A 14055-nucleotide genomic window follows, 5' to 3' on the forward strand; every position below is an offset into this window, starting at 1 on the left:
TTGGGCACTCATAGTGTATGAAACGCAGACCTGCCACATCAAATATCAATTTCTAAAGTCCCCATATACCGCTATATAACAATCCAAGAAATGTATTTGAAAATGGAAGGAAAGTTGGTTTATTAAAGCAACCAATGTTTTCTTGTTTGTCTAATGAGAGCAGCCACCTTGCATTAAATTGACCTTTTAACCTCATTCTTAGCCTCGAATATGAAGCTCAGAATGGGTTTACAACCAGAGGACTCTATTGATGAATTTATGTGTCTGACATAAATGTCATTTTGTATGTGTGTATTGTGCAGGTAGCTTTATAAGTCTTATGTCTGGCACTGCAGGAGGTGAAGTGTAACTCTGGGCACAATCTCTTCTCACAATCATTTAAATGAACACAGTGGGGTTTATGCAGAAACAAGAGTCGGTAAAAGAGATATGGTTTCAACTCTCCCACTTCACTGTGGGCATGGGGATACCTGAAATAGCTGTGATTTAACTATACATTATACAGGACAAGTCAAGCTCTTCCTGCAGAAGACAATCACTGATGTTGGAGCTTCATAATGTTAAAAATATTAAGTCATGGAGTTGAAGCCACAACACTCTCCTGCAAACTCTAATGGCAACTCATCCTTTGTTTGCAGTCTCTTCATTAAACAAGGCCAACTGCACCATCTTCCTCCAGTGTGCATGCTCTCCAGGCAGAGGGCTTGATGAGGGAATCAGAACTGCCTAGAAAGGGGGCTCTCCAAGCAAACTAAGCCCAGAAAATCTACCAGAGCTTGAAACAGAAAAAAGATAGGCAGTTAAGGAGAAAGTATAGACAAGGGGTCATCTTAACAGCTTTGATAACTTAAAAAACATATCTTTGGGTAATTTGGGGAAAGCATGGGGGCAATATAATGCTCTATTAAAGCAAAGAAAGTTTAATTTCCACACTTTAAGTGTAACTGACACCCGCACCGCTAGCATCTGCTTACAGAAGAGAATCTAAACCGCCATAAGGCAGACTGATCTTTTGCTTACTGGCCATCAGTGCAAAAATCTTAGAGGGTACTATTATGCCATCTTGGTCTTTTTGGACATGTTCATTATGATGCAATAGTACTAGCAAAGGTCATGACAAAACACCATAAAGAATTAACATACAAGCAATGGAGCAACAAAACAATGCTTTATTGTCTTTTTAAACTCTGCACATACCAAAAATAGAAAAATAAAAATGCAGATGAATTCCAGAATGTGCAAAATCTATAATTAAACATGTTTGCATTCCAAATGATTTTGACAAATTTACACCCCAAGTAATTTTACATTTTGACTGCAAAATTACATACTTATTAGCTTGTTTGCATTAGTCAATAACTTATTTAATCTACACTATTTGAAAGGCAAGAAAAAGAAAAAACATAAGGCTGAATAACTGAAAAAAGTCAGTTTGTATCATCTGTTCCTCTCATGTCTTATTATGAACCACCACCCCCCCACTGGGAAATTTGTATACGTTTCTTCCCAAGCCAGTTTTTCCCATTTTTAAATAAATATGTTGATTCCACAAAAAAAAAACAGTAACTCAACTTTTGTTGCCTTATTTACAATATAACAAACTATAACATACAGTTTCTAGTTATAGGACAGTTAGTGTAAGTCCAACTTGAGTAACAGGAAGACTGATTCAAATCAACTGTCTCCCAAAGTGGTAAGTCCGCATTACGTCACAGCCATATGCGTTAAGCACCAGAGCTTTCCAATGCTAATTCTCAATATTTGCCATTTGTAGCGTGAGGAGCCTTTTTTGTGTTTACGTGATGCGCTTCTCATCATAACTTGGAACTTGCTGGGTTTCACCCAGAGTTTCCATATGAAGCGCTGCTCTGGTGTCTTCTATGTTTGGGCAGGGGAGCGGTGTTTCGTAGCACCCTCTTCCCACCACTCCGGACAAAAAACCCTGGGAAGTGCCCAGGTACTTTTGCTATTGCATACCTGTAATAACGAGACACAGCAGGCAAGGTCAAATTCAATGTTCCCTAAATGTGAACTTTACAAACCTAATCTATACACATGGATAACAACTAACATACAAGTGACAAAGGTTCTAAATTAAAACTGTGCAAACCCGAAGGTAGCCACATTTAACAAGATACTTGTGTTGGTGTACATAAGTTCCTATGGCATTTCTACAGACCCATGGATATGCCGGTTTCTTGACACCCAAGAGCAACAAGCTGACTTTTAAATTTGGCTTTGTATATGAGTGTGGACATGGCTAGCAGAATTTTTGTTGGGTAATGTTTTGCTAACATCCTGCCAATAAAGCGGTTCTTATAAGATTAACTTGGAAGAACCCTTTCATTAACCTTTTAGACCATAAATGCCCACAGAAATGTTTGACACCACCTACCCCTGGGTGAAACACTCCAACCACACCACCAATACCATGGGCCTTATAGAATTGGGGAAGGCAAGATTCCAAGGAAGGACAAAAGCACCTCTTGCCCTATCCTGTCAACCTTTCACACATCCAGCAAATCCAGAAACACTGGCGAAAAAAGCAAAACAGTAAGGACACAATTAACTATAGGGAATCCATTAAGACGTACCGGGTTTCACCATGGGAAGTTACACAAATTCTTATTCGTATTATTTATACAAAAGGAAACGTACCATAAAATCAGATGCCTTACACTTTAGTGCTCTTGTTTCGGGGTATAGACTAATCTCTGAGGCTTGTACTTGGGCTTTTAAAATGAGGACACCTCATCCTCAACATATTAGTGTGTGAATGTTGACTAGCTGTAAACCGTATTCCAGTAAAGTTTCAAACACCCTCATTTCTAGTGGTCAGTAGGGATTGCACACTAGATGGTTATAATGAGGAATGCTTCAATGAGATCATCTTAATATATCCGCCATAGTGATGAAGTTGGGATCTAATAGGTACTTCCCGAAATAAAAAGATCTGTTCCAGTCATAACAATATATAAGCCTTAAATACTTATCAACTGCCAAACATTACTCTAGTTCTCACACGCTGTTAGCCTCCTCACATCTGAACTCATCTTTGTCATTGGCACATTAAGCCCAGTTAGAATTGCTATGATTCTTATTCTTAACAGTGTTCGCCATTTGCAAATGTCACAATAACTCAAACCAAGCAAAAGTAGCTCCCAGGCTGCAGGGAATAAGAGATGATTCTACATGTTCCAGGTTTAAAATCTCAAATATGCTAAAATGCTTTTTTTTGTTGCATATGAAAAAAAGCAGGTTAATAAAAGCTATTACAGGTAATGATTAATAGGAAAAATGTTTCTTGAACTAAAATGAATATTCTAAATACCCACAGAGGGTCCAGAACATATCTCCTTTACAGCACATTAATAACCCAGAGAGCTGTGGTATACTTTTGTATTCTCTACCAAGCTATTCTTTATAATGGAACTGAACCCCTAGGGCCTTATGAATAAACCAAATGTGCTCTTAGCCACACAGAGATAAAAAGAAGAGGGATATATGAGTGGTAGATGGAGTAAATTTAGGGACACCCAGGTACAGTACTCATACCTGGTCATATGACAAAAGAAGACAACATGGCCAGAGTACATTGCCTCCATGTGCACCCATAAATGTATACATCTTATAACTATCCTTGAACACACTATATGCGAGTCGGTCATACAACTCCCTGGGATGAAAAACCATTCCTCTATAGCAATCTTCATATGGTGCTAAAATAAAGAGGTCCGTCTGGCAAACCACTGTCTGATAAAACATATTAAGCCTGGGTTAAATATAAAATATAAAAGTGTTCCATTTTTGTCCACCCAGAAGTTACTGCGATTAATAGACTGACATTACATGGAATGAAATGAAACTGCAGTGATATGTTACAGAAAGAGTGATAACCTAGACATACTGTCTGCAAAAAAAAAAAAAAAAAAAAAAAAAAAGGAACCCCCCCCAAAAAACCTACATTTCATTTTGAATTGATAACACATTATTTAATTTAACCAATAGTGTTTATATGAAGATGCACATTAACAATAAACTGCATACAGGTCTAGTTTTGTTTAAAATATTTGAAATTTGCTTTAGAAAAAAAACTAATCATGCATCCTAGTTTCGAAACCACTAAAATATTTTTTTTTATTTACTAACTACACCAGAATCAATATGTTAATATTTTGATTCACCATTTTAATGATAAATCAAAAAATTTGTGGGTCGCCCCGTTTTTTGGGTTTTTTTGTACATACTGACTGGTGCGTTATGAAAGGAAGAAAAGCTAGTCCTAGTGTTAAGTCTAACATGCTGAAACAAGTATTTTTTTATTTTTTTTTAACCTTCAAACTTGGGAATCGGTTCTTTCAACAAATGTAGCACAAACCAATGTGCAAACTTAAAGGCAATATTTACACGCATATTTAACAGAATGTCCAAAGCCCTATAAAAGTATTAACTCTTGTTCTCTTTCATCTGCTTGTATAGTAGTCTTCTAATCTATTAATCTGGAGGATTGGAGACCTAGTCGGTTCACATTGGAAAATGGAAAGGAATGTCCGCCAGTGTCTGTCTGAAAGAAGAAACACAGTCATTTGCAAGTTGAACAAAGCACTAGTCTGTGAATATTGTGAGATTTAAAAGCACTCAACACCAGAACCCAGTAGCTGAATGTGTGCAGAAGCTCAGTCTACTGGTCCGCCTGCAGCATATAGTTTAAGGAATCTTAAATACTTTAAAACTTACATAGCATTATATCCAAATTGGTAATATATTGGTAGCAGTTACAAATACAGAGACATTTGCTGGAAAGGGCGTGCGTGCATATGTATGCTCTCCTAACAGCTATTACATATTTGTAAAATGACAGCAACGTGTGGGTTTCCAGATGCGTGTTTACCGCTCAGTAACCATGTGGACAGCTAACGTTTGTCTCAGTTAAGGACAACTTTAACTGAGACAACATATAAAAAATGTACAGTCACATATGATTTGGGGACCTCAGAGCTCCATTCAACAGAACAAGATCTCGGAGGTCCCAAAAGCTAATGTGACACATTTTATGTCGGTCCAATAAAAAGTATCACCATCACGTAAAGCCTCCATCCTCTCCTGGGCCAAGAATGCTATATGAATTATCTGTATTAAGACTTGATCTTACGTTACCCTAAGAATGATGATTTTCAAACTAATATGTAGACAAATCACTTTTGACACGGTTGACTTTTGCTGCTCAGTAGGTATCCACATATATATCTTGATATAAACGGTGTTTCTATAATCCGTTTCCCCTTAAATTAAAAGTAGACGAAAGATGTCTTATGTGTTTGGATTTAGTTCTCATTGAGGGAGTGTGTTTCAAATTAAAGTGAACGTGTAGCTTTATTCTGTAAAATTACAGAAAGGACCAAGTACACTCCAAGTAGGACTGTGAACACCAGGGCTGTGATAGGCAGCGTCTGTTCCAGCGTGCCGACTTACATTCATTCACTCTGGAATAATTGAGAACACTTACCGCTAATACAAGTAGAAAAATCTTGTTCTGTGGGCAGCAGCCATACTTTCAGACATGTTTCGTACCTTCAAGTAATTCACAAAGCCCCTAAAGAATAGCAGCAAGCCTAAAAGATAAACATAATGAGGTATTAAGGAACAATGCTCTCGTGTGTGTTATAATTTAGACTCTCACGCCAATACTATAATATATATAACAGAATTATTAAAACTGCTTTGTTGACCTCCAAGTTGTATTGTATGCAAAGATATCTTAACATTCCAAAAGATTCTAAACGATTTGCTTCCATTATGGCTATTATAACTTTTGTATTACACTTGGTATCTGTTACTACCGAGTAGACAGTGCTTTTTATTATTGTATTGGGCAGTATTTGTTAAGCCATGTAACAGACTCGCACGCATTTAGAACTAGACAGAGAATTTAATGAGCCAAGTTCATGTTTTTATGTGTCATGAGGGAAGATAAAAGAATATTAAGTCAGCCGTAAAATGGTAGGAGCCATGGCTTCCTGGCTACTGGGTTTTATCCAGCGTCTCCTGGCAATATGCGTTGGTTCCAGACTTTTGCTTCAATCTAGTTGATTGTTAATCCATTCTTCTCATGGCCACCCTGGTTCTAAGAACCTATATTGGACCTAATAATATTATATATAAGTATAAAATATATTTTTTTTTTAACATGCATTACATGTATTATATAAATATATAATGTTTTTTTTTCTTCAAAAGACTATACAGTACATGACATGTTGTATGAGATTGTCATCCCTCCCTTGACATGCATTAGATTAAAAAACAGCCATTCGGGTATAGTCATGGCACCCAGCCACATAGATTCTAACTGAGTGGACTCATGAGTTGAAGTCCAATCAAGCAGCAGGGTGGCTCTGGGGATAATCTTTTTATTTTGGGAGAAAAGCTATGGGAGCTGCACATATTTTTTTTTGTTTGTTTGTTTTAAACTGAAATAGATCACGGTCATTGGAAGTGGTATGACTGTCTACATAATTAAATGCATCATTTGTAGATGACTTTAATGACTATATTTGTTTATTATATAAACGTTAAACACTGCTGTACTTTTTGAATTCCCAACAAAATAAGAATTTATGTTCTAGCAGCCATTCTACATCCATAGAGGAAATATAATCATAGAGCTGTGGCTAGTATATATATACAATTTTATATACGTCGTTTGGTCATTTGATTTAAAGCAGATATATTTCTTGAAAACGGAACTCATAGAAGAAAAAAGTTGCATAGGACTTTTCTCGGTTTTTGTTGAGTGAATTACACGGCTCAATGCTACCCAGATGGAGCTTAACACCATGCAAAATACACTCAGTGCCAGCCAAATGGAGCTCCCGAACGAACACCTTGGAATCATAAGCTCCAGCAGAAAACCCCTAGCCCAACCAGCATCAGTTTAACATCCTTGGTTCCACTGGATTCTAGCAACCAAAGCTCTACCTCCCTGGTGAAGTCTCATTAAAAAAAAAAAAAAAAAATTTAGTTCCCCTACAGCTTCCTAACAAATTTCATGCTTCTCTGTTACTTCTTCTTTGCTATGCTATTTTACAAGAAAATCCCATTAACGTTTTATTAAATTGATCACATTAAAAACAAATATTTGAAAATATTGTTTTTAGTTTTTGAATAATTCTATTTTTTACATAATGCCTTACGGTAAAAACAAAAATACTGTCTCAGGGACCCACTGAGCCATGAAAGGCTATGGAGGGGGGGAAGACTTTGTGAAATAAATGGGACTTCATTAGCATAGCCATAAAGTATCAGCTCAGTGTGGTGTTGGAGCAGGGAAAGCCATCCAAATCACATGACCGCACACAATGGAGGCCTTGAGTACTTGCAACACAAAAATGACATTGATCAATCCATGACCACGAGGGAGAGACACTAGCATGTACTTTGGCATCAATACATCAATACATTGATGTTTTTACACGTAGAGACTTCCATTAACTAGTAACTTAAGCAGCATTATCCTGACTTGGAGGCATCATTATTTTGCTTTAGACCGTAAGGCAAGGAGACCCCTGGCTTTGGATCATCGCTTTCTTGGAGATTACCATAACATTAGACATGGTGGAATGAGGTTCTTAGTTGAAAGGCAAAACTGGTTAGAAATGCAAACATTACAAATGGAGCCTTCCTATTCATTTTTAATAAGCATTCAACAGATTAGAAACAGGTGTTGACCAAACAACTGATTAAGGAGACTAATCTAACATTTCCAAGCTCATCATCATGCGGGGCAGGGAAAGCCCCAAAGGTAATCTTGTTAAGTGCAAAAGGATAGAAAACCATGATCGCTAAGTAAATATTTAAAGATATATTTCTGGAATCGAGCGGATAGAACGGAAGTCCTGTGATCTGGAAGCATGAAGGCTTTTCGCATGCCTGGCTGAGCACGGCATAATGTACTATGCATTTCAAAGAGTAGTCTCTCGACTCGCAGACACACCACACGGCCCCCGGGTTTTGTAACACTCATGAATGCCATTTTTGGAAACCAGCACTGTAAGAGTTGAAATAATCTATGCTTTAAATGAGGGGACGCTGCAAGCGTTACTTGTGAAGCTGAAAAATAACAGGATAGAAATGAACTCATTGAAAGCGGATATTGCCTCTACGTAGCCTGCGGCACTTTCTATAATGCACATGGCGATTTCTCTGCTCAATGTAAAAATGAGCTATACATTAGGTGTCTCTTTTCCAGAACACAACGAAAAATAGCAAATGTTTGGTGACTGCTTTCACAATCATCATTTCAAAGCCATTGTGTTGGAGCCCAGGATTAGGGGGAAATGAAAAACACCGTGATAGCACAATATATAATGCTGTTCATCATTTAAGGACAATAATGTTTTTTCCACCGGACATAGAATGACCACACAGAGTACCTCTGGTACATCTCACTAGTACAGCCCGACCATTTTGCCCTTTATGATAAATATGTGCATTTTGTATGCTGGTATGCTAACAATGTAATTTATGACTTATGTTAATTTATACTATTGACTGGGGATAACATACTTTATTAGCATTACTGGTGTGCCGACTTTTTTTTTTGTTCTTTGTTTTTTTCTTTTTTTGCAACAAGAAGCAAAACAAATAGAACTTTGATTTTTGTGAATATTTTAGTTATACATACATCACCAATAGATTCTGCAGCGCTGTGCATTGAGTTATACAGACAAAAAATAGTCTATTTTACCAAAGTGGTGACTATTAGTTTTTTCATTGTATGACAGAGTTATATAAGGAGTATTTGTGCGTTTGTGGCTAAACCCAAATAGTGCACATGGACCACATGTCTCTCATATGTGCTGCCTATGTGTACATAATAATTCCAAGCTACCAAGTAATGCAGTAAGGAGTATTCCTCAATGAAACACTTCTCACATTGTCCTGAAATACAATGCTTGAGCATTACTGCCCCCTTAAGACTTTTGAGTAGGATTTAGGAGGGATCCAATCTGACTTTCTTCTAGACCTGGAGAAAGATGTCCATCTAAGATGCATTAAGGTTTGGGAGCTGCCCTAGGGATGCACCCAGAGAACCTGCCTCCATGACTGCCATCTTTTCTATTAAGCACCGAGATGTGAAGTCATATCTCGGTGAAGTCATGCAAAAATCGTTTAGTTCCCACTATAGCATCCAAGGAAGCCGTCAATACGCCGGTATTGGAGATAAGTGCAGGGTAAAGTATGCCATGTTGGCTGTCCTTACAGTCCTCCTTAGTGTAAAATGGGCAAGTTTAGGGGATCTGAGATTGTAACCAGCTCACTGGCCAGCAACACATGAGGGAGCCTGATCACCCAACAGTGCTATCTGCCGCTAGCCTTGGCCTGTACGCAAGTCCTAAGAACATGCATAAACAGAAAGTATAGGAGCTAACAGCAGCTTATTTAGAAGCTATGTAAAGTTCTGCTTTCAGAAGGGCAAGGTTGTTTCAAAAAAAATGAATACGTGAATCACCACCATCACAAAAGCACAATAGTTTTATTGCTTGGTGATGACACACGCGGGTCAAGAACATCAGATGTTCTGTACTCTATGTACCGAAGAGGCCTTAGGAATTATACATTTCACTCCAAGACTTTTGTTATTATTCCAAGAATGTAACAATTGATTATCAGCTCTGTACTTTACAGAAAACAGGAAGGTCATAGATGCACAGATAAAAGCAATATTATGTATTTCACTCAGGACATTACACGGAATGTTTTACAAATCAGAACAAAAAGAACTGGTATATTAAAACGGATGTGCACAAACTTACCGAGCACCAGGAATATCCACCACAGCCAGTACTGTCCATTGAAATATCCAGTGAAATAGTCTGAAAACTAAGGAAAAAACAAAACAGGAACATGCTCAACCTTGACCTTGAAAGGGAGCGTAGGTGCTCATAAATAAAGCAGTCTGTCTTCAACTTACTAAATGGATCAACAGATTTTACAAAGACCTTTATCACATTGTTTGTAGATACATTCATTTAACATTTTAATTAAATGCATTAATACGACAGGCAACCAATGCTACATTGTGTTAATTTAATTATTAAGGATCACTAAAAGCTTAATAATAACAGATGAAATGTCACTAGAAATTTCACGGATTCCATAAACGAATTAGTTTTTGTCGACTCTTATATTGTAGTTTTCTACCAAAACACATCAACGTGGTTATAAGGTTCAAGGAGACCTGTCATGTTTCTACATTTTGCAGTTCAGTAAACTTACAAAAATAATAAAAAGAAAACAAGGTAATAGTGTTTACCAGTTACAATAAGAAATATATAATAAAAAGGTATAGCACTGAAGCAACCATTTCAGGGATCTGATTCTTATTATTAAATAGGTTATTTAGGTACGTATTGTTAAGTTCATCGGTTATAGATTGGTACAGGGAGCCTGATCACTATATCACAGTCTATATGTATTCCTAAATTGTAGTTTGACTGAAATGTATATTCAAACATATTATATTATAATATTATTATATATAAGTATTGTATAATTGTTGGAACTGCAACATAATACTTTTTTTTTTTTTTTTTTTAATTTCCCAGATTTGTAGAAAGACAAAACAATTAAAAAAAAAAAAAAAAAAAAAAAAAAAAAAAAAAATCGACAGTATGATTTATTGCATGACTGATGCTAAATAAATATAAATGTATAATTAAAAAAAAATGCAGTATTCCTTCAGATTTCTTAAAAAAAACAAAAAAACGTTAACGCTTTAATTTTTCGACATCAGGGATCAGGTGGAGGGCATTAGGATGGTTTATTTGCTCCCCGCAGAATCAATCGCTTAACATCGACTTGGACTTCATACAACCCATCCTCCAAGGCCAACACTACTCTTTTTGGATATTAGCACCAAAGACAACGTGTACTTTAATCTTAGCAGAATGGGATATGCTACTGACCCTTCAAAACAAAAAAAGCAGCTTTTGACCTTCAGTAACCCCCTATAGCTAAATGCTGCCAAGGATACCAACCTCAAAAGGCTCCCAGTCATTAAAGTCTTTTCATTTCCAAACTAGATGCTCTCGTATTTGGTTCCCAGCAGAGAGCAGAACGGGGGTAAATGAACCTTGAAGTGGTATTTGAGCCGTGTAAACCTACCGTGGTATGTATTCCTGCTCTCAATACAGTAATGTATGCCCCCTAAACAGATTATCAAAGGTTTCTTTGGGATATCATTGTCATCATTTTACTATGTGAGCTCAAAGACACAAATCTTTATTGGTTTTATAAGATTAGTTAGCTATACATTGACTGATTCTGAAACAGAAAGGCGTGAAACATTCTAATGGCCAAGGAGCTGCTATCACTAAAGGACCATCCCTGGTCAGCTTCTCCTGCATGGATGGCCTTCAAGCATTGACACAGTATATCAAGATGGTGTAATGTTCAACTCTCCTGCAAACTCCAGGGTTAGTGAATACGCCACCCAGCCCATAGCCAAACTGTATCTGTGCCAAGAAGGGCACACAGATGGATCATTCAAGATAATAAATTGTTAAGCATTTAAGATTAGCGTATGATAAGCTCCTGCATCGCTGACACGATTCAAACAGTTTCATAGTCTATAACAAATAATCATGTGAGAAACAGATATGGTGACAGATACTGAAATCCAACCTGTGTCCAATCTGCAATATTTATAAAAACGGCCAAGGTTCCCTCTTTTGCCAATCCGTACCGTCCTCACAGTTTGCACTGAAAGATCACTAGATACAGCCAGGATGCAGACATTAGACCATGGAAGACATATCCTGCGCACTCTAACCCAATAACGCACAGCATCTGTCACAGGGCAGGCTATATAATTTTACGTCCACATTACTAGGTTGGAGTGTATGAAATTATTTACCAATAGCTATTGATGTGATCTTCCTTGAGCTTCAAAAATAAAAACGCTGCAAGGAATGCAAAGTCTTGAGCTAATGTGAAGCTGCATAAATAACAGATATAAACCTGTTACTGTGTTATGTATATCCTATCCCTGGTTATTAGAAGCTCCAACACAGAAGCTTCCAGAAATAAATAAAAAGCTATGGGAGTAATAACTGTGCCAACAGTGCCACCAAGTGGCCAAACACAGACACAACAAGAACTAAAGGAGAACGTTAAGAACAAAAGTTAGCTATTTGGAAACACATTGATAATGTCGTTTAAACAATCGATATATAGTTTTTACTTTGCTTTTACATTTTTTTTTCCGTTATTGTACCCTGCGTCTCCAAAATGTTTTTTACGTTGCAGGATAATTACTGGAGGCTACATGAGAGTATGAAAGCCTGCACACGTCAGGTAGCAAGAAAGCTCAGAAGGCTATAGACCAGGGGTGGCCAACCTGCAGCCCTCCAGCTGCTGCAGGACTACATCTCCCATAATGCTCTTCCAGCTAAGGGGCTGGCTGAGGAGGGTGGGAGATATAACTCCAAGGGACACTCTAGTCCCCCATGCAGCCCCACCAACAAAGAATGCATATTGATGTACTTTCATATGCATTATTTTGCTTATATATTTAGACATTATATATATATATATATATATATATATATATATATATATATATATATATATATATATAATATTTAGGAGAAAGCAGCGCACCTCCCCCTCTCTGTTGTGAGACTGTCACACAAGTGTTTGCTGCTTAAAGAAGCCAACCACCGGCAGGAAAGTATTCCCATTCAAATATATATACGAGAGCTTTCTGTGCATGATGTCATATTAGACTGGAACTCTCACACAAGCCAGTGCTGGAGCTGGCTGGCAGGGGTAGAGTGTGTATGTGCGCTACGGTGGAACAGTTCAACTCATGCAAGCCAAGGAACTGTGGGTGGGGAAAGAGAGCAAGACAGATGAATCCACACATGCATTTGGCAAGGGGAGACAAAAAACAATTAAAAGGGACATTTAACTCTCATGAACATTTAAAGGGACAGCAATGTCCATTTTTTCCTTCCCAGGAATCACTGAATGAAAGGGCTTACTTTGATCCTCTATGTCTATCAAGAACACAAGCAAATGCTGCCTGTTCATTTTCTCGGTAGCTGCCACCTGACATCAAGTCACACATCAGCACTCAGTGTCCTAGTGCATTCTGGGAAGGGAGAGGATTAGCAGCAGAAGTGGGTTTTTTTTGTTCCATAAAACAGGAAATCTCAGGATACTTCGCTTTTGTACAAATTATGTGAATGCAAAAACATGATATGATTGCACTTTTAAGTCAATTGCTCAAGTGCGGTAACAGATCTCGAAGCTGGCGTCTCAGTATAAATGCTCTCATTTTATCTCAGTCTGCTAGATAAAATTATGAACGCCTCATTTCTCAACATTGTGCTCTGCTAGGCAATGCTCAGATCTTAGGTCCCCAAGAAGAACACAGAACGAAACAAGATCTAAGGGGAAAATAAATTTGATCAAGGTTTACGAGTTTTAGAACGGCTGCAATAACAATTGTATTGCGTATCCTACACTGCTGTATAACACCATTATATCCGACATTCACAGAAAATACTCATCTGATTTGTACTGTGGAAAAAAGAACGTATCCCGTATAAGAAACGCGCACTGCATCATACTTACCCTCACAATAAGAATCCATTTGATAAGCGACAGGCCAAACCCGCAGATTGCTCCATAGCGTCCCGCAATTGTGTTTGTTATACAGAAGGATAAACAAAATCCAATCCAGTTGAAAATAAAGGCCACTAAAACAAGAAATGAGTTTAATAAGTATGGTATTTATGAAACATACCGCCTCCAAAAATGCAACATATTCTTTAAATTTGCTATAGGCTGTCCAGTAAGAAGAGAAACAGCACTGAACTCTATTCATGAGAATAATTAAATGAATACCCTGTTTCGGGAACAGATCAGCAATCCCAAAAAATACAGATATCCTACACTAAGGTTAATAATGCAGAGATCAAGATGTCATATTAACAGCATTGTGTCAATTAATTTTGGATGTGTGCAGATGAGAGTCTTTGCCTTTAA

General features: G+C 37.4%; 1 protein-coding gene across 3 annotated transcripts in view; it reads right to left on the minus strand.

Annotated features, from left to right (window-relative positions):
* Positions 1–3965: 3965 nt before the first annotated feature.
* Positions 3966–14055, minus strand: part of NDFIP2 (Nedd4 family interacting protein 2) — a 29735-nt gene continuing 19645 nt past the window's right edge. For 2 of the 3 annotated variants that reach the window (XM_053455379.1, XM_053455381.1), the window contains 4 exons: positions 13642–13766; positions 9816–9882; positions 5507–5612; positions 3966–4564 (listed from right to left, as the gene is read on the minus strand). In XM_053455379.1, coding sequence (XP_053311354.1) covers positions 5509–5612; positions 9816–9882; positions 13642–13766 — 296 coding nt within the window. In that variant the 3' untranslated portion in view covers positions 3966–4564; positions 5507–5508. The remainder of the gene's footprint in view (positions 4565–5506; positions 5613–9815; positions 9883–13641; positions 13767–14055) is intronic. The other variant, XM_053455380.1, reaches the window with a different exon arrangement.

The sequence above is a fragment of the Spea bombifrons genome, chromosome 2 (assembly GCF_027358695.1).
Source record: "Spea bombifrons isolate aSpeBom1 chromosome 2, aSpeBom1.2.pri, whole genome shotgun sequence".
Taxonomy (NCBI): Eukaryota; Metazoa; Chordata; class Amphibia; order Anura; family Pelobatidae; genus Spea; species Spea bombifrons.